The sequence below is a fragment of the Dermacentor variabilis genome, chromosome 7 (genome assembly GCF_050947875.1).
Source record: "Dermacentor variabilis isolate Ectoservices chromosome 7, ASM5094787v1, whole genome shotgun sequence".
Lineage (NCBI taxonomy): Eukaryota > Metazoa > Arthropoda > Arachnida > Ixodida > Ixodidae > Dermacentor > Dermacentor variabilis.
In genome coordinates this window covers 171288234-171309663 of record NC_134574.1, presented here as the reverse complement: position 1 = coordinate 171309663, position 21430 = coordinate 171288234, and the positions used below count along the sequence as shown (strand labels likewise).

Here is a 21430-nt window from a genome sequence, read left to right as displayed (position 1 = left end):
AAGGAAAAAGCAATAGGACAGCGCCGGCGGCATCACTTGCACTTCCTTTTCACCTGGCAGCAGCTCACTAGCTGAGCTAGACGCCTCACTGGACCACGCTCCCTGCTCTCTGTTTATTTTTGCCCTCTTTTTTCTGCCTCATCGCCTCTTGCGTGCACTTGCTCGGTTGCTCAATGCCACTTCATTTAAGGTGCAGCCAGTGACACATCAATCTGGCCATAGTGTATTAATCGCGACTTTGAGCAAGATGATTGGCATTTTTGAGAAGGTGCAATCAGCTCATGCACTGTGCTCAAGTGAAGCCAGCATGCGAGCCCACAGAGCTTCAGCGAGACCACGGCTTGATAAGGACGTTTGCTTGTGATGTGCATGCTGCGTCACTCGTGGACGTCTGCTAAAGGCACAACAAGTGCATGCTTCCACAGCTCTGTTTCTGTTATCGAAGTGAAATTGTCTAGAATTCATTACAATGCAAAAGTAGCAGTGTCAGCTCTTTGGATGTCTGGAACCAGTTATGCTCAGATGACTGCCTTCAAATATTGCATTAGGATCAAATGTGTTGACTCTGTGCCAAGCATACTGTCCTGGAATAGTGCTTATAACACTGTTGCCCGCAGATGCCAATGTGTCCGGTGCCGGTACACATGAAGGTGATAGAGAATATTACTGCCAACATATTGAAGAGGCTCCATGCGTTCTATGCGTGGCCAGTGGGCTTCTATTTTCGTGACTACGCTTATCACGAAAGTTTCCCCGGTTTTTACAGCTTCGAGTTAACAGAGGTTTACTGTACATCTATGTGGCATTGTGTGAATGGCATTATACCTTTAAAGAATTAAGCAGTCAACATGATTTTTTGGGTCCGTTGGCACGAGCATTAATCAGCCCATGCAAAGTACAGCTGCACATAGTCTTTAGGTCCAACTACTTACAAGTATGGCTTCCAGGAAATGCTCCTCCCTAATGAATGACTTGAGAAATGCCTCCTGCAGATCCAGCTGGCCCGAGTCTTCGGACACAGCTAAAGACATGGGGCTTCTGGGAGCAGCAAGGCGTCCGTGCCTCTCATTCTCCCGTTGAGCAATAAGTTTGGACAAGAGTGGTGACTTTCGGCAGACGACTGACTCAAACACTGAGAGTTTGCCAAGAAGACCTCCATCGGTTAGATTGAGCAAATCACCAATGATAGTATCCAATAAGCCATTGGCCCACTGTGCAGAAACAAGACAGTAACAAACAGAAAAATGTTGGGCACTTGCTGTTATAATACATTACACTAGCTTTTTCATTCCTTTTTTTCTCCTGCACCACCACTCTGTCGTTGCTTTTTAACATTCTTGCCCATTCTATTGAGATATTATAGACAGCGAACTTTTCATTACAAAGGTAATATGAAGTAAAGTAGGAACTATGCAAGAAACTCTAGAAAAGTCAAAGGGCACGTAGTCATTCCTACATGGATGAATGCGAAAGCATTGCGACCACAGCGTGATATTTGACATTATGTCACAACGCAAGGTCGTGGGTTTAACTCCCACCAAAGGTCATGGGTTCGAGTGCCTTAATTAACACTACCTTAATTCACTATGTCTTAACTTCGCCCTAATTAACACCAAAGGTCATCGGTATGATTCCCACCAAAGGCCAGGGATTTGAATGCCTTAACGAACTCCATTTTAATTAACTGTCTTAACACCAAATTTTGTGGGTACAAGTGCCTTAATTAACTGTATCCTAATTGTGCCTTAATTAACTTTGCCTTAACACCAAAGGTTGTGGGTCTGACTCCCATTAAAGGTCGAGGGCTCACAGCCTTTCTGTACCATCATGTGGTTACGATGCCAACGCCGGATTTTCTGCCTCATGAGCCATTTCATGCTTTCGCATTGATAAAAGCTTTACAAACTCGTTGCTATAATGAACACCACTCGCTTCACCCTCTTCTTATTTTTTCAAGTAAATGTCTTGTCAAACCTGCTTTTTTACTCATTTTTTAATGATCTTACCACACTCTTAGCAAGATGCAACTATTAAACATTTATTGTTTCATAAATATGTTGTCAACAAATATGTTCTGTAAAACAAAAATGTAACCGTTTCCTTTTTCGTAATGAATAAACCTGATTTGATCTGATCTGAACTAAAGTAGGAAACAACATAAAATATCAGTTAAAATGCACGAGACAATGTCACCAACTTACGGTGTATTACGTACAATGACCTGCAATATGCGTTGTGAGTCGGTGTCAGTTCTGTGCATAAGTTATTAAGGGTGCTGCTGTTTTTTAACGCTGCCTTTTTTCTTTAATGCTGAAACACATAGCTTCCACAAACTTTATGCTCAAATTTGTAATGGAACTTGCATCATCTTTGCTGTTCTGTTGACTCAGTAAGGTTTGAGGAGAAAGCTCTATCAAAAGGTGTTGCCTAGCCAGGTAGTCATTATTAAAACTTCTTTCTGGGCGAGTTGGTGCATACTTGACATGAAAACTGTTTACAGCGCAAACACATGCAACCACAAAGTATAAGGGACAGGACACAAGCGCTTGTGTCCTGTCCCTTATACTTTGTGGTTGCATGTGTTTGCGCTGTAAACAGTTTTCATGTCAGGTAGTCATGTACAAATAAAACATGAACAAGAAATTACAAAGTAGAACCCTTTTCGCATGTAATCAGCCTGAGAGTACGATCTTGCCAAAATGATGCAGACATTACACGTGTTGGCAAAAGCAGAAACAAAATATTGTGTTTGAGTTAGCCCTATCTTGTCTTGTCTGAACTCTCTCCACATAGTGTTACTGCATTTCAAATCCATTGAAATGCAGTTGCTGCCATAGCTGGAAATCGAACACATGACTTCTGCTCAGCAGCAAAACAACGTAGCTATCAATTCACCATGGCAAATTAACATGTTTTAGCCTGCAAATAGATATGTGAAAGACTTGCTTCATAGTTGCCCAGTGTGCTACCAATGGATCTGGAGGCGTCACTAAGAGCCTCAGAAACAGACATTTTTGGCTTTCATTAACTTCCTCATGACAAGATATCTGATGTTAACCATACTCTCTCTCGGCAGCAGTGCTTTCACACCTTCCACCCATCAAAATGCACATTTCAGCGCTGGGAATCAAACCCGTGACCTTATGCTTAGCAGCAAAATACCACAGCTACTCAGCCACTGTGATGGACTTGCATGTTTCTGCCTGCGAACAAACATACAAGACACTTGGTAGAGCATATGATGGCACTAAGAGTAGGGGAGAAAACAAATACAAGATGGGAGCTCATCTTGCTTCGTCACCACCTTTTAATGCCATTAAAGACACTAAGAGAAACAGAAAATCAGTTAGACTAATAAAGAATCCTTTCAAAACTCATTTCATTATATTTGGTAGAAAGATGTCGATTACTAAATAAAAAGAAATAAAGGCCAAATTGCAATTTTTTAAGTTTCGTGTGAAAACCCTAATGCTGTTGCATCAGTGTGATGTCACGATTTAACACACTTTCTCAAAAGTAAGTTGTTTGACACAGTAAAAGTGCTCAAAGCTCGGCAAGTTCACTTTTTGACTCTGTGATGATGTGCACATACTTGCCATGGTCTATGCATTGAGGACACTTGCCAGTCTATAGCGCCTTGCCAGCTTTGTGTGCAATGAAGACGATGGCGATGACGTGCCATATGGATTTGGCACGTGTGCCCCAAGCATCGCAAGAAAAACAAAATATAAAGAAAATCTCGAATCGAAGAAGTGGACGCTTCACTACAAAAAGGAAGAAGATAAGAGGAGAGCGCCTAGGACACGTCGGTGGTTCGAAGTAGGGATGACAGATAGGGCGCAGAGGTGGGAGCTTGTCGGCTGCCTGAACCAGGGCTCATGAGGCCTCTACCTAGCTGGCTCTGCTCTTTGAAATGGGTTGTCATCGCCCAAAAATGACGTGACACGATCAGTGTGAGGAAGATTGCTGGGGTATGGAGGTGCACGCTTGACAGGTGCCTGGACCCGGGCTTGCAGAGGGCTCCACCCAGAGCCACATGTCTCCCCAATGAGCTGTAGAATTTCTTCCACTGTGAGAAAAAGCGGGCGGCCTTTCGACAACCAGACAGCTGCAGGACTCTGCCAACCTTGAGCATCTTTAAACGTCACTGGTCTCCCTTCGTAGTCCAGATATTTTATCAAAGATACAGAAGAAACTTGCACCCATTGAACTTTTTTTTTCCTTCCAACTTTTTTTTCCTTGTTGAGAACGATTCTGGCCTTGTAATTGGCCCTTCCAATTAATGGCGACGGCACCGAGCCCAAATGATTTAAGCATGCAAAGTTCGTTGCATGCTCCGTCTTTCTGCTTAAATTCTGTTACCCCTTTAGTGAACTGACATTGAGGTTTTGTTTTAGCACTGTTTGATGTTTGTTAATATATAGTGTGGTTTTTGTGTTTGTGAATTTGCAGCTGGCTTTGTTCATTTCTGGCACTGAGGCAGCACCTCGGGTGTTAAAATAATACACAAACTAATTTGTTACAAGGTCCTCTAGAATAGCACCTCGAGTGTTAAAATAATACACAAACTAATTCATTACAGGGTCCTCTAGAATAGTATAATGTAGTCCATCTTTACTGATAAAAGATTTCAGTAAGCCCAAGCAAACGTCATGATGTCATGACGAGCTGGTAAGGAAATGTAAAGGCAGTGTTGTCGCCAATCTTTTGCTTTAGCCTCTATTCTCAACAATAAAGCCACTTGTCACGGTAACAGTGGCTTTCTTGGTGTTGTGTAAGTGCAGTTTATTACTACAGCTCCACTTTGATTTCTCTTTGGCGTCCATTTAGTTGGTTGCGCATTGCTTTTGCAATGTGCGACCAACTAGGCCAATTTTATATACTGCAAGACACTTGCCTCAGGGTTACCCACACAGTGTGCTGCCAATGGATCTGGAAGTGTCACTAAGAGCTTCAGAAGTAGACACCTCTGCCTGTCGTGGACTTCCTCGTATGCCGAGAGAGCCTCCTGCGCCCGTTCCAGAGAGCTACGTAGGGCGTCCAGGTGCACCTTCCACAGCTGCTGGGTGATGACACTTGCTTTTCCCAGGTGCTGGGAAATGTGTTCAGCCAAGAGACTGGCCCTCGAGGGGTCCTCGAGGAACAGGTCTTTGAGTGACAAAAGGCAGTTCGAAGAGAGGACACTGCTTGTTTCATGGTCTGACGTTGGGGTTGTCGAACAGTAGGCCTCGTACAACTCCTTTAACAAATGTGAGAGGCAAGGCACAATTCAGCAGGCTGGAACATAATACCCTGGTCACATGGGACACTTTTGATTGCAATCAATCTCAATCGTGCTCAATTGCAATTGAAGGTACCCTATGTGACCGTAGTATTATGCTAAAGATGTAACAGCACAACATAGGACAAGGACAATAACTGAAGAGTACATAAAAACAAGCACTGCCTTGTCATGTCTGCTACATTTTGAGTAATTTAGAACCAACCGGCACAATACATTTGCCAGAATGCAAATTAGGGCAAGGACATCTTGCTGAATGCATTGGGCTAAACTGTAACAGTATGGTCAGCAGGCTTTCGGCTTTATTTTCAGTCAATCTCGCTCTAATAATGAACAATCTCAAAGTTAGAAAACAAGTTTCTTCCAGTCTGATAAACACTGCGGGAACCTAGAGCACACCTTATGCACCAGGCAAAGTGTTTTGCAACTGATATCATCATTATTCAATGAATTGATTGACATCCCTTGCCTTGGGCAGAAAAGAAATGTGGTAGACATATAACAGAAAACCTATGTGTACATGATGGCGACTGCAATGGGTATACCAAATTTTTCAAAGGCAATTACTATTTGCTTTGACTATGCATGTGCTTTGTTTCTTTTATCATTATTAACACCACAAAGATATGAATAGAACTTATGTCTACAACATAAAAATAACACCTAAGCTAGATTAGCACAGAACATACACAAAACACCACAAGCATTCTTCTTGACATAATTTGAACACCTTCTGTCTCGGGCAAGTGTTCTGAATATTGTAGTATGCAAGGTGTCACCTATCCATTTTGTTTATAGATCACATCTATTTACTGCCAAGTTCTTTCCACATAAAGCACTAACATGATAAATCAAAAGCCCTTAAATGTATAAGGTCTAAAGAGATAGAGTACATGATGCTTTGTTGAAACAAATATAATATACATTGTCAATGCAAGTGTGAAGGTACTGTACAAACCTGTCTACAGGCATCAGGAAGTTCTCCACCAATTGTGCAGAGAAGGACCCTTAACTCCGCATCATGAGCCAAAGTTGATGTTCTTTGCTATGAAGAAAAGAAGGAGTGTCACCTGCTGTATTAAACATAAGAAAAGCAAAGTCAATGCCAGGAAAACATCATAAAAGAACAAACCTCATCGCAATGATCCTCTAGGAATTTGGCAGCAAGCCAGCTGAGGTGGTTTGGGGATAGCAGGAGGGGATTGGCACATGTGCTGGAAAAATAAAGCAGATTCAACGTTGCCAACAGTTACCTGATAACAGAACAGTTACCCGACTACAGTCAAACCCTGTTATAACGAAGACGCACCTGACACAAAAATACCTTCATTATATTTGACATTCGTTATGAACATATATTTGTTACGTGCTGATATAGATGAGAAAAATTTTTGTATTTACTTCTGTATATCCAATAATTCGTTATATCTATATATGTTATATATCTAGATTCAACTGTGTTTTAATGTGTGCACCTGTATGAAGAATATGAAACAGGTTATACATAAGAAAGTGATTTCCTCATGGCCCAGACTTGCAGTGCATGAATCAATTGATTGATATACTGAGTTTAACCCTCAGACAAAAATATTTCTGTGAGCAGCAAATTTAGTTGTCTAAATTTTTATTACTTGCATCTTTAGCACCATTAATAACAGGCAGCACCAAAACAGGCCAAAACTTGTTAATCTTTCTGTGAGATTTAGCATCTCCAAAAGTATGTACTACAAGAGTGAAATGTAACATTATTTCAGCTCCAAAAGACCAAAACTGACTGTTTTATGTATGGTATACTTGGGAACACCCCAGGCAGCTCAGAATTTCTTCCAATATAAAAAGTTATTGCCAAAAACAACAAAATGACAACCTGCCACCTAGTTGCATATTGATGCTGACAAAAAGCACTGATACATCTACCTTTCAATGCTTTTCCTTCTGCTTTTTCGTATTCATTTCATATTCAAAAACAAATTTCGAAGAACTGACTTAATAAGGTGTTCATTCTTGTCCACTGTCTTTCTGTCATGTTGTAGTTACTAATGAATAATACATCTGAGGATGTAGAAAAATAACATCCAAGGACACTGGCGTAGCCGGGGAGGGGGGTCGAACCCCACCCCCAACCCTGAAACTTTCTGCCAGCAGCCCCCTCCCCTTTCCTCCCTTTCCCACGGAGCGGAAAGTTTCAGGACGTGGGCTCTCAAAGAGCGACATCGATGAAAGGGAAAGCTTGAATGTGAAAGCAAGGCCGGTCCAAAATGAAGGGGGAGCGAGGGTAGTCGTGAGGGTGATCCCCTCTCCCATGCACAGAACACTGCGGACCCACCGAAGCCACACCTCTATCTTATTGTGGATTTTCTGACGAAAACCCTCCCCCTTTCCCCCATTTCCCACTGAATGGAAAGTTTCAGGAGGTGAGCTACGAAAGAGTGACATGGGTGAAAAGGAAAGCTTAAATGTGAAAGCAAGGCAAGGGCTAGTGGCGGTCCGAAATGAAGGGGGGGGTTGTCATGGGGGCGATCCCCTCTACCACACACAGAACAATGCAGCCCCACTCAAAGTGAACCTTTCCCTTATTCTGGGTCGTGCTAAGCATAACTGCTGAGGGAAGATCAGCGCTAAAAATTCCACACACAGATTAAGATGGGACAAACGCATGCATAAAACTTGGGAACATTGTCGCTCCCCACCAGGTCTTCGTGTCATCGAAGAGCTTGTCATTTCTGGTACTTGACCGAATCGTCAACCACGCTGTGCGGAAGAAAGGCAATCCGGAAATATTGTGACTTGCTTGGCTAGGCTACGCATAATTTTTCAGAAATAGTACAAACATACTTTAGTGTACACTGACCTTAAACTTATCCCGTTTGCCCGCAACCGCTGTCGGTCACTCCCCCCCTTTTATGGGAACTGCGAGCAAAGTGTGGCAAGGCTGTTATTCACTCGTTTCGAGACTGTGCCGGTACTACCCTTATCTGCCTTCTCTCTCCCCTACACTCTACTATTCTATCTAGGTTCCCTCTAGACTTGGATGTTAGTAGAAAGGTATGCACTGCAATTTCTGCATCGCTTTTGCAGGGAGTCATGGATAATTACAGCTGTCAAGAGACTAATTTGGCGATGCCCAGGGAGCTCCAAAGGGCATTGTGCACCTTCGACACAGTGCAAAGGTCAAATGAGTATCTTGCATCTCCTTTCCTCTCTGCCCCGCTCCTGTCATGTACACACAGGCTCTGAACCACACCTCAACGCGGCGTGCAATGCAGCCACATCAGCAACAGCAGTGGGAAAGTCGAAGGAAGAGGCAAAGAAAACTTTGCTTTAAAACAGGGCAGGAAACAGGTTAAGGAAGAAAGACGTACAGAATGCTGATTTGCGCACAGCAAAATATATCAAGGATGGGGGTGCTGGGCCAGGGAAGCTGAGAAACTGCCACAACAAACAGGAGGGAGGGCAGGTAGGTAAATGGCCAGAAGTACATATTGCTGGCCTAGACAGTTCATATTGCTGAGTAGACCATAAATATGATCATTTGGTGCAAACAAGGAAGGAAGGTGTCCCCTTGTTCCCTTCCATCCTTCCTTGTTTGTGCCAAGCGATCACATTTATGGTCTACTCAGGAATGTTCGGCCGCCGGGCCATTCAACAACCCGATGAATGTTGAAGAGTGTGACAATGACCAATGGAAAATAATTTTAAGAAGGGGAGGGGGGTGATGGAAATGAAGAGGGGGTAGGGACATGCATAAAAGTTGTCAAGAACGAAGTTGGCGGATAATTATGGACATAGAGTGTCACGTCATTGCCCGATAGCTCAACACTAGAAGGCTGTGGCCAGTTGTCTAACTGAGGCTCACCTAACCAGTCATAACATGTGCTGCTTGCGGAGAGCCCAACCTAACTAAATGTCTCGGCAATTCTGAGAATAGAATGGTTTCAGGAGACACAATGCTTTCAGATCTCTCAGAGCTACCAGCTGGCCCTAATTTTACTGCAAACTACAGATGCTGCAATTTTCACAAAGGCTTTTAAACAAGAAGCAGCCCTGCTTCGGACAGTCTGCCTCATCCATTACCGAGTGTGATCAATTAATAATATGCATCACGCGATGAATACAATACCATGATCACAAGTTACTTCCAAACACCTCAACAAACAAGTCATACAGCAGGTCACTGAAAGTGAGTGAAACTTGCATCATATGATACTATCAAAGTTCTAGCACAAAGCTTCATTTCTGTATTTTTAAATCTAAATATAGCATGCCCACAATGCCGAAAGCGCGATTGAATGATAGGCGACTTACAAACAAGTCTGGCCTACACACAAGAAGACACAAGATAGTGCGCTGTCGTGTCCTTGTTTGGCCCTATTTTTAGGGCTCTTCATTTTTCCAAGTCATGTACCAACTCGGTCATCGACATACATTATATATATGCATCAATTCATAAACCAAATTTAACTTTTTTTAATATCATCACTTTTAAATATAGCATAAGGATGATAGCCTAACTTGATGCGAAGTGGCTGCACACCTTAGCAATAAAAACATTTTGTCAGAAGTCAAGCAAAGTGTTGTTCCGGCAATGCAAAAACATGCGTCCTTATTGTTAAAGCATTCTTGTCCGGGGAGTGCTAGGAGCTTGTCTTCACGTAGTGCACAGGCTGCATATATACACCATTTTTTTCGTGGGTGCCACCATATTGCTACGCAGTGGCGCCCTCTATGAGCAGTCGGCATGCTGGCTTGGGCGAGCACTCCGTTTTGCATGGCAGGTGTACGCTCGGCGCTGGTTTCTGGTATTTGTTCTCGCACTGGCGTGGTCTACTTAGTGTGACATGGTGTCTTCTATGTGGAAAATGGTTCTGTGAGATGTACTGATGTGGTTTAAGTCGGTATGGCCAGACTTTCTGCTGGCGTTGAGGTGGACGGAGTATGCAGCACGATGTGTGCATGCATGTTTGAGCCTTCAATCAGCCTCGGAGATCAATTGTGTATTTCTGAAAGTTCCATTCACTAATGTGACATTATTGCAGTATTATCTTCTAGTACTAAGCTGCGGCTTAGGAGCAATGAAACTTATGCGACGATCGTAACAGCGTGGGTACCGTTCTGCTACGATAGGAGCTGTGCTGTAACACTTTGAGAAGCGTTCAAACTGTTAGCTGCAGATTACATTGCATGACTACTTGGTTTGGTGTATGAAGTTTCCACCTATGCATAAAATAGTTTTGGTTAGCACCTTACAGTGTGAACTATACTTGTCCAGCAAAGTGACCATTTACGAACTGCGCGAGCGTCCTAAGCAGTGGTAGGTGCTGGATTAAAGGTATCTTTGTTCTGTATAGCGCTTGGTCCAAGCGTGCGGCAACAACCTTTATAGATGTGTAAAAGTTGTGCGCGCGACTGTGCTAAGTCATACTGCAGCGTTAGCACGTTTTCTCTTTCTTTTTCGAGAAAGAGGATGATAACCAATTTTTTTTTTTCGGTTGTGTTCGTTCCGTTTTCTATGACATACACACATATATTACGAAAATTTTTCCTCAAAAATAGCGATCGCATTCTTTTTATGCAATCCCTCTCGGATATTATGGCTTTACAGGGCAAAAAGGCAATGCCGAAGAACATAGCTTATATGTGTATCATGCTGGTTCACCAACCGCAGTGATCGCTGTGTTGAGCAGCGCTATCGGCCTCATGCAAGAAGCTATAGCATAGACATATACTGATTTCAAGCCTACTAGACTTGATATGAGTGAAAACGAGGCTGGTGTATCACAAACATTTCATAGCACCTGTCGCTTAGATGTTTCTTAGTTGCCTTAGCTTGACCGTACGTGAGCATGCGCTCTTATTTTATTTATTTATTTATTTTACAATACTGCCGCTCTCAGCCGAAAGCCTAGCAGATGGGCATGAACACTTTCTTTTGCGTACATAATTACACATGCGAGCTACACAAAGAATGAAAAAGCAACGATATTCAACAAAATACAAAAGATAAGGTAGATAAGGTATACAAATAGAACACTAAACAACGCAGAATAAAATGAACAACAACCATGGCACATCATAGACAAGCAAATCGTGAAATATTTGGGAACAAACAAGTGTATACAATTTTTTTTCTAAGTACTGTCAGTACTTTTTTTAAGTACTGTCTAAGTACTTATGTTTTATGTTTTAGTTCCTACACCAAGCGATCAGATAGTGAGCAGATTTACTATTTTATGCTGGCAATACAGAGACACCAGTTCTCTTTGTTGAATTAAAACCAACATATGCAAAATAGTTCACAACACATACACACCGCAGCTGACAATGCGCGCCACATGTTCGCGCCTCCAAGAGAAATTTCCGCGTACTGTAGTTACCGATGCACTGAAAGGCTTCCCTGACGAACTTATATGAACAGACATTGCGTAAATTTCACAAAGTACGAGCTAGAACATCTCGCAGCACGTGACAGCAATACTTTGAAGCACCGCCGCACCGGATCGCACAAGCCAGAGAGGAGGAAAGGCTTGCCGCACACCCTTTCCTCCTCGCCGATGAAAAGGTATATGTGTATGTATATATATATATAATAATAATATTTGGGGTTTTACGTGCCAAAACCACTTTCTGATTATGAGGCACGCCGTAGTGGAGGACTCCGGAAATTTTGACCACCTGGGGTTCTTTAACGTGCACCTAAATCTAAGCACACGGGTGTTTTCGCATTTCGCCCCCATCGAAATGCGTGTATGTATGTATGTATATATATATATATATATATATATATATATATATATATATATATATATATATATATATATATATATATATATAGGTGTTTTCTTCAAAGTTCAGCACACAGGACCCGACGTAACATACGCAGGAAAGAGACGAAAAACTTTTTGGAAGACTTCTTTTACTTAACGTTTTCGGCTGGTGGACCAGCCTTCGTCAGAGTACAGTGTACTCTGACGAAGGCTGGTCCACCAGCCGAGAACGTTAAAAGAAGTCTTCCAAAAAGTTTGTAGTCTCTTTCCTGCGTATATATATATATATATATATATATGTGTAGAGAGAGAGAGAGAGAGAGAGAGAGATTTGAAAGACAAGGAGCAGTGGTATTTGTTGGTGGAGAACCCCCCTCCTGGAATAAATTCCTGGCTACGCCGCTGTCCAAGGAAACCTAAGCACTTCTTACGAGTTGTGAATGCTAAAGCATTAATGTCCAATTGAACGCTACTGAGCGGCCCTTCACGTTTTGCATTGCAAGTAATGTACCACAGTAGTATGTGCTGCCCAAGCCAGCAAGCAGCAGCATCCTGCAGTGCCAACACCACATGCCACCGACGTCCTGTGCGAAGAGAAACCAAGGCAGCAGCAGCGGCCACCAAGGCCAGCAGGCATGTGCAGCAACTAAGCCTAGTAGGGGTGAGACAGAGAGATATGGGGACTGCGTGCTGACTTCCAAGAGAGAGAGCAAGGGTGACTTGGCATTGCGGTGATGCCCTCTCCTCTCATGCAACACTTGGCCCGCTATTGCAGCAGAAGGCATCCCTTGCGCCCGCTCTGCTCCATCGAAGCTTGCTCGTGACGTGGCATCACAGCCAATGGCAATGCGATTTTAGGTGCCCTTTTGCTGCTACAGACGACAGACGCTGGCTTTTTCACTCAATGGGCCATTTGACACTTTTGCATCAATGGAAATTAGACATTGTTATACTTGCTAGCTTTTCCATTATCAGGTGCTATCCTGGCGTGTACAACTGCACATGCAGTTTCATATAATGTTAGCGCCTTAAAGCAAAATCTGGCATCGAATTATGGATTTATTATTTTCGGGGGAGCTGACTGGCTAAGCCAGCAAGCAGAACGCCTATCACTCCTGCGAGGCATCACATCAGACAACACATAATGCATATGCGAAAGTATCCCTGGAAGTGACTGATCGATCAAGAATACAGCCCCTTGACAACGAGACGCTGCAGTGGACAACTCCAGATTAATTTCAACCACCTGGTATTCCTTGGCATTCACCTGGGTTTGAGTGGTGGGGCACAGGCGTTTTTGCATTCCGCAATAGTGCGAGGTTTAAGTCTGTAGCCATAGTTGCCAACACACACGGTGAGAGCACACTTCGCTATTCTGAGATGCATGCCTCAGCTGTGAGGAAATTTTTATCTCTTTAAGACTCTTATGTTCCTATCACTGGCAGTACAGCTGATTCCCAGGAACTTGATGCCACTTGGGCATGAAATACATGTTTAATACACCCAACAGTTGAGTTGAATGAAAAATTCAATATCTACGGTGAAATGAACTTTTATTGAAATACCTAGTAATCATGGCCTGTACTTGTGCTCAGAAATTGGCATTACAGAGACTATCACAAAGTGCAAGCACACACTGTAGATCATTATCAGCAGTATATTTGCAAAAACAGAGCTGTTCTGCCAGACCTAAGGCTAATTTGGGCTCTGCCTCCGAGTCCAGGTCAGCATGACAGAAGCAAGTGCACGGGTACTGCTGGTGGCTAAAAAGGCTGGTTTCTAGGCTTGCAAAAGGAGCCTGGTTACAAAGCCAGATGTCCACTGCCAGAGGTATAGGTTCCACCAGTAGCTTCATTTCTCTCTTGACGTACAGTATATCCTATTGTTATAGGGAACACATATTTAGTATTTGGCTACCAATTACAGCCAGACTATTCATTGATGCATACATATCGGCCTAATGTGTCCCATCAGCCATTTTTTTTTTATCTCTAAAGTAGAGTAGCAATATCAATAAAGTTCTGTTATATCGACTTTATTACCAGCTAGGTGTTCCCTTTAAGAGTGCACTGTACTGTAAATGCCTAAGAGCTAATTGCACTCCCTAACCCACCCCCTCCCTGGCATTGTCCTTCCAAACTCCCCTACACTCTACTACTGTCACTCTATTAAAGCAAAGCTTTCTTTGCCTCTTCCTTCGACTTTCCCACTTCTGCTGCTGCTGTCTGGCACACCGCATCGGGAGATGGTTCAGAGGGTGTATATACATAGAAGGAGCGTGACAGAGAAGAAAAGAGACATGAGAAACTCATTTGGACTGCGCTGCATCAAATGTGCACAATGCACTCTGGAGCTCCTTGGGTGCCACCACATTAGCCTCTTGACAGCTGTAATTATCCGTGATTAAAAATTAAATTATGGGGTTTTATGTGCCAAAACCACTTTCTGATTATGAGGCATGCCGTAGTGGAGGACTCCGGAAATTTCGACCACCTGGGGTTCTTTAATGTGCACCTAAATCTAAGTGCACGGGTGTTTTCGCATTTCGCTCCCATCGAAATGCGGCCGCTGTGGCTAGGATTCGATCCCGCGACCTCGTGCTCAGCAGCCGAACACCATAGCCACTGAACAACCATGGCGGGTAATTATCCATGATCCTCCACAAGCTCTTGCTTTTCTACTAACGCGCAAGTCCAGAGGGAAGCTAGATAGAACATAAGAGAGGATGGGATAGAGGACGTAGAGAATGGATAGAACCAATGCAGAGGTATGGTACAATGCGTTTTAGCTATTTCTGAAAAATAAAACCATGCAAATATGTCTAGCAGACAACTTACGCAAGGTGTTTAGAAGCAGAACCGCCTTAATTAAAACCGCAGGGTCTAGGCAACACTACAGAAGTGGTTGCAAGTCAAATCAACATTTCTGTGATCACCACAATAGCTTTATGGCTATGGCATTGCTTGAGGTGGTGGATTTGATCCTGACAGCGGCAGCCGCATTTTGACAGGAGCGAAATAAAAAATGCTCATGCAGCTAGATTTAGGGGCACGCTAAAGAACACCACGGTGTCAAAATTAATCCGGAGTCTGCCACTCTGCGTGCCTCATAATCCAATTGTGGTTTTGGCGCGTACAGTCCTACAATCCAGTTCAAGTTTAATACTTCTGCCATGATGCGATGTGCCATATGAAGCAATGACAATGCTCAACCCTCTCAGAGGTTATGAAATATGATGCAGAACAATGTCTCAAGCAAACACCTCTCACCACTCTCGCGTTGGACAAAACGTTGAAGAAATTAAACATTAGCCACCAACATTACTGCTAATTATCGTCAATCAAAGCAAACAGCACAGAAAGCGTCGCTTACATCGATTGCCACAGTGTGTGGGATCTGCATCATTTTTCTTTACCTGTCAAGGCACAAGCGAAAGCTTTTGTTCTTGCAGCATTGCCAGTGCAAGATTGGCAACCGAAACAGAAATTGTATCCACTAGCACCTCTACTGACAGTCTTCATACATAAACTACCTGTGCGCAATTTCCTCCAGCTCAAGTTATCTAATGTTCAGAACATTGTTTCAAATAATGAAATAACCAGATAACCAGTGAGCAGGAAAGTACACTGTGTGAGCTAAACATGCATTAGAAGGAAGAACGGATGAGGCTAAGGTGTGCCTGAATTTTGTGAATGGGAGAGCAGAGCAAAGCTATTGACTGATTCATTAACTGGAGTTAACTCAAAGGAATACTCTCGCTATGAGACTGTAAAAGGTGGCTCAGGTTTAGTTTTGACCACCTGGGGCTTTTCAATGTGTACCTAAATCTAAGTACATGAACATTTTTGCATTTTGCTCCCATCGAAATGTGGACTGGTGAAGCCAGGTATCAAATCTGTCACATTCGGCTCAGCAGACCTCCACAGCCAAGGCAGCAGGTAGCTGAGAGAGATGACAGTGGGATTGTTTACATAGCCTTCACTAAACATCACAATGACTTGTACACATAGCATTTAGCTCTAGCATCCACTGGTTGCACTCGTGGGAGAAAGCAAGCAAAACATTAAATGCATGTAGAATTTAACTATTAAACAAAACAAAGTTTGCTGCAGTAAAATATAGTCACAGGATGTGTTAACCAAACCTTTCCAGATTTTTCTGTCTCACCAAATTTGCAAGCAATACTGAACGCTATGAGGAATTAATTTTTACAGCAATAACGTATTTCAGCCAATTCTAACTTCATAATTACAACTTTCACAGTGTAAATGATTGAGACAACGCAAAACATGCAGAACAAGCAGTATGCAGTCATTCAAATGAGCACAAGTAAACCGATAGCATGTGCCGACAGCTGGTGTTTCGTGTTATCCCTGCCTTTTCCGCACTTCATGCAGTCACTCTTTCATGGTAACCTGGCAGTATTAAAATACTTTGACAGTGCTGTCCAAATATAAGCAATATTCGAGCAGGTCCTCAGCTGCGTTCCCTCACTTGTGTGATTAAACGAAGGTTGCACAGAAATCATATACAGTGTAACAAATATAGCCAGGGATACATGACGCAAGTATAATTTGCGCAAATGGCGAATGACTCGGACAAGAAAAAACAAATTGTGGGGCAGTACCTTTCTTTAACAACGTTTGTACTTCTGTGTTGACGGTATAAACTTCGCCCGGCAAGATTCTGCCACAGAGCGACACAGCTACACCTGCTAAATGTGTCTAACGGTACCTCTATAAAATGGTGCCAAGATAAAAATAACACAGAGGCAATCGCTGACACAAGGTAACGGATAAGCGACACTACACGTGCTTGCCGATTAGCCACGAAGTCTACGACACGATCGCGCTAACGACAGTCACTCCGAACTAGGCAGACGTCGACGACAGCCACGCAGATTATAGACACTACAGCGGACTCACAGACAACACCAATCACAGCCCCGTCATACAACATATCATAACGTGTAGCATCGAAGAAGGGGGCGTACTCAACGACCACCGGAATATACCTGAAGGTTGCAGGTAGCGCCGATACTCCGCGAATGTACTCCTTCACAAACCATTTTTGCTCGTGAGACGTGAACGGTGCCCGCAGAACGGTCAGCGCACAGGCACGAGCACATTCCCACTGACCGAGATACACGTGACTCGTGAACTCTGTCAACAAATTGGCGGCGGAGCCGAGAGTCTCTTCGTTGTAGCCGAGATCGTCGCCACATTTAGCCAGCCGAGACGTATCCGCTGCAGTTTCGTCCACCATCGCTTCTGTATTACTCGGCGTGAACAGTCATCGTTTCGAAATGCAGCGCTGGCAGGCACGGCGACTTTGACAACACACGGATCACGAAAGTAAAACGGGCATACACGCAGCTACACTTGCACAGCTGATCAACGCGCCGCCGCCATCTTCGTTGTTATAGCGCAGTCACAGTGTACTTTTTCAAAAATTGATATTACAGTATGTGAAAATTAACTGCAGTTAAAGGTAAACACTGATGTATTACAGTTATGCTGTTTAACGCTTGTTTAAGTTCTTGAGTAAGTACACATATGACGTCGAAATAACACCTTTCTTGTTAAAACGTCAAAGCAGTGATGGCGGGAAAAGTGAAGCCATACTGTACAAATGACCGCAGTTCAACTGCAACTTAATTTAGGAATGCGCCTTAATTTACTTGAAAACTCTTTCTGGGCTACAAATGAAGACAGCGGAGAAGCTGGTGGTAGCTATCACTTCGCAAGCTCAGCCCCAACTGAAACAGCGAAACATTTCGCTGCGGATTTTGAGTATCTATTCCTCAAAACCGGTGTACAACACATATTTCAAGCAAAACGTTGTTTTGAGTACTAGCTGGCTGCATGCGCCATGTAGCCTTAAGTCTTTATTTGAAGAAAGAACAGCGCTACAAAGACGCGGACTAAAAGATTAACATGTACGACGTCGATGTCCGCCGTTAGCGCCTGTCCGTCGTACACGTTATTCCTCATTGTAGCGCTGTTTTTTCTTCAAGTATGTTACACCACCTCGTCCACATCAAGCTTCTGCCGCTTCAGAGTTCTTTATTTGATTTTAATAGCGAATGATTGCTAAATTATAATGGCATTAGCAATTATCACAGCAAGTTACGATGGCCGTCAGTGCTATTCAGGTTGGTCAGCAAAAAATTATTTTATTTCTGATCCACTCTACCTTTTTTAATAAGCCGAGAATGTCGTCGCAGAAATACACGGTATGTACTGTATAATATGCCGAGCGTATGCGGCACAGGAACACGCTGCATATCTGTTATATGCCTGTAACAGCGTAACTGTTTGCCATGAGTTTAAAAAAGCATTTATATGCCGAAATTTCAGCTATTACTGCTATTCGCTGTTCCCCAATTTGCATTAATCAACGCATTAATAATTTTTGAAAAGTGATTGTTGGTGAGCTTAAAAGAGATTTTTGTGAAGCGCATATAATACTAACGAAATAGGTGCAAACGGACTAGGAATAGTGAAGCAGCGCGAAAGACACTGACGAAATGGAATGGCCTATCCCTTCCGTCCGTGTCCTGTATGCTATTCCTGTAATGTCGAACCAACTTAGCCCATGCTTCCATCCTAGGGAAACGAAGTAGATGACAGCAGAAAATTAGCTGGTGTGACGAAAATAGAAAATTTACAGGCACGCATCATCGAAAATCAAAACGTGGGGTTTACCGTCCCTAAGTAACACGCCGGGGCTACGAATGACGGCGTTGTGGAGGGCTCAGTATTAATTTCGACCATGTGATGTTCTCTGACCTGCACACAACACGGGTGGTTTCGAATTCAGCCCTGCTGAATGCAGCCGGGAATCGAACCCCCGTCACCTCGTGGTCGGCAGCCGAACGGCGCATCAACCGCGGCGGCTGACACAAAGGACGGAGTCGGATCTGTGATCGGCTGGCAGACGGGAGCGAGCGTGATATCGCTTGGAGAGGCCTTCGTCCCGCGGCGAACAGGCCGATATCAAGACGAGGGCACTGCTCACTAGGCCGACCCGACACCGATTTCGGTCTGCCGACTGTCGGCGACAGTGTCTCTTCCTTCGTGTCGGCGCCTCTGTCACACTGTACCCACGCCGACATTCTGCCGACGGTCGGCGGAGAGCTCGGCCTCGGTACAGTGTGACACAGTCGCCGACACGAAGGTAAAAAACCCTGTCGCCGACAGTTGGCAGAACGAAATCGGTGTCGGGTCGGCCTAGTGTGAGTGAGCCTTTAGAGGTCATCGTTGTTGTTGGCTCAAAACCCAGAGTGAGCTAGGGACGCGGAAGTCATTCGCTTACGAAAAGAAAACGACGACCTCAAGAGCATGATCAAGAGGCTAGTTAACGAAATGGCAGAGATTCGGAAACTCGTTACGAATGCGTCTGATAACGGTGCGCCAGGCAGGGCCACAGAGACTCCAATCCCAGCCCCAGTAGACGGTACTGCGACGTCCTCCAAACGCAGAGCAGTAGTAAAACAAACAGGTGAATCGGGAGCGATGTCCTCAGAAGTCAGCGAGATTAAGCAATCTCTCTTTGGGCTGGCAGATGGCCTCAAACAGGTCACTGCTAGCGTCAATTGTCTCACCGATAACGTTCGTCAAATTCAGGTTGCACTCGGAGACCCCAACAGGGGCCTCGGAGCTCTCGCTGATCGCATAGACGCCATTGAGGCGCGAATGGCTACACCCGCCTCCGTCGTACAACCGCTCACCGTTCCCGCCATACTAAAGGAAGCTAGACTTCAATATCCAACCAGGGCGGCGTCAGGACGTCCCAGTCTTTGCACAGCCCTAACTGCCCCGTTAGGTGGTAGTCCATCCGGTCCGCCATAATGGATAGGTCCAAAGAGAGTTTTCGCATTTGGCAATGGAACTGCAGGGGATATTCTAACAAAAAAGCCCTTCTGCAGCAGTTCTTCAGGTCCTTCGCTGTCAAACCTCAAGACATTGCTCTCCAGGAAACATTAGTCTCCGCCGCCTCGCTCCAGGGCTACAGGGCCGTGTCGGGCCTGCCCGGGGGGCGAGGGATTTGCACATTGATTGATAAAAGGCTGACTCATCTCACCCACGACCTCAAGCTGGGGTGTGGTAGAATTGAATATGTCATGGTTGAGATCCTGCTCGACGTACCACACCAGAATCAGCGCAGAAACAGCGTGTTCGTCCTCAATATCTATAGCAACCCCAGGGACTCGCGCCAGCAGTTCAAGACCATCCTCAAGAAAGCGACCGACTTGGCCGGCCCTCGACCCTTGGTCGTTGTCGGTGACTTCAACGCACTGTACGACATCTGGGGTTACGTCTACGACATTACCAAGGGGTGCAACCTGTGGCAAGACGCCAACGAGATGGACCTCACTCTGGTCACTGACAAGAATTTTCCTACTCGCATCGGCAACTCCGTCACCCGGGACTCGACACCTGACCTAGCGTTCGTCAGGAACGTTGAGGACGTAGGCTGGGAGAACACCGCCATGGAGTTCGGCAGCGACCACTACATTTTCGAGACCAACTTCAAGGTGTCTCGGAGTAGGATCAAGGAATTCACGTTCATCGATTGGGACCACTTTCGCAAGATTCGCGAAGAACCCAGCAGAGCCAGGGCACCCGCCACCCTCGAAGAATGGTGCGAAGGCGTCCTGAACGACGCTTCCGCGGCTACCAAGAAAGTGGAAACCGATCTCGACGTCGAGCGGATGGACAGCAGACTTGCCCACCTGATCGAGGCCAAAAACGCCCTGCTCCGCCGATGGAAGGGTCAAAGGCTCAATCGCAGACTCCGAAAAAAGATCTCGGAGCTCAACAAGGTCATCGATGACCACTGCAAGGCGCTATGCCAGCAGCAGTGGGACGAGCTCTGCGAATCCATCGACGGACAGATGCGCAACGGCAAATCCTGGGGTATGCTAAAGCACCTTCTCGACGAAAGCGGCTCAAAGTCAAATCAGAGGCACACGTTGGCCAGGGCCCTTCACGAGGCCACTAGGTCTCACACGGTCGATGAGCTCGTCGCAAAACTGGTACAGAAGTACTTGCCCGTCCGTCGCGACGGAGATCCAGTGACCCAACTCCCAGACTACCGAGGCCCTCCACGCCCCGAGCTCGACGAAGACTTCTCCATTGCCGAGGTTAGACAGGCCATCTTCGCGCTCAACCGCAAGTCTGCGCCGGGTCCAGACGGAGTCACCAACAGAATGTTGAGAAACCTCGAGGACACGTCGATCGTCTTCCTGACCGACAAAATCAACGAGTCCTGGAATAGCGGCGTTGTTCCTGCAGAATGGAAGATGGCCTGCACGGTGCTCATTCCCAAGCCCGGCAAGGCCCCGAACATCGAGAACCTCAGGCCGATTTCTCTAACCTCC

At 44.8% G+C, this 21430-nt stretch overlaps 1 protein-coding gene across 3 annotated transcripts in view; it reads right to left on the bottom strand.

Annotated features, from left to right (window-relative positions):
• The window catches only part of Sptz (zinc finger FYVE-type containing 26 spastizin), a 164787-nt gene extending 147319 nt beyond the window's left edge, over positions 1–17468 (bottom strand). For 2 of the 3 annotated variants that reach the window (XM_075700296.1, XM_075700297.1), the window contains exons 1-5: positions 17060–17468; positions 6414–6495; positions 6240–6326; positions 4898–5239; positions 933–1211 (exon numbers count right to left, since the gene is read on the bottom strand). In XM_075700296.1, the coding sequence (XP_075556411.1) occupies positions 933–1211; positions 4898–5239; positions 6240–6326; positions 6414–6495; positions 17060–17310 (1041 nt within the window). In that variant the 5' untranslated portion in view covers positions 17311–17468. The remainder of the gene's footprint in view (positions 1–932; positions 1212–4897; positions 5240–6239; positions 6327–6413; positions 6496–17059) is intronic. The other variant, XM_075700295.1, reaches the window with a different exon arrangement.
• Positions 17469–21430: the final 3962 nt, after the last annotated feature.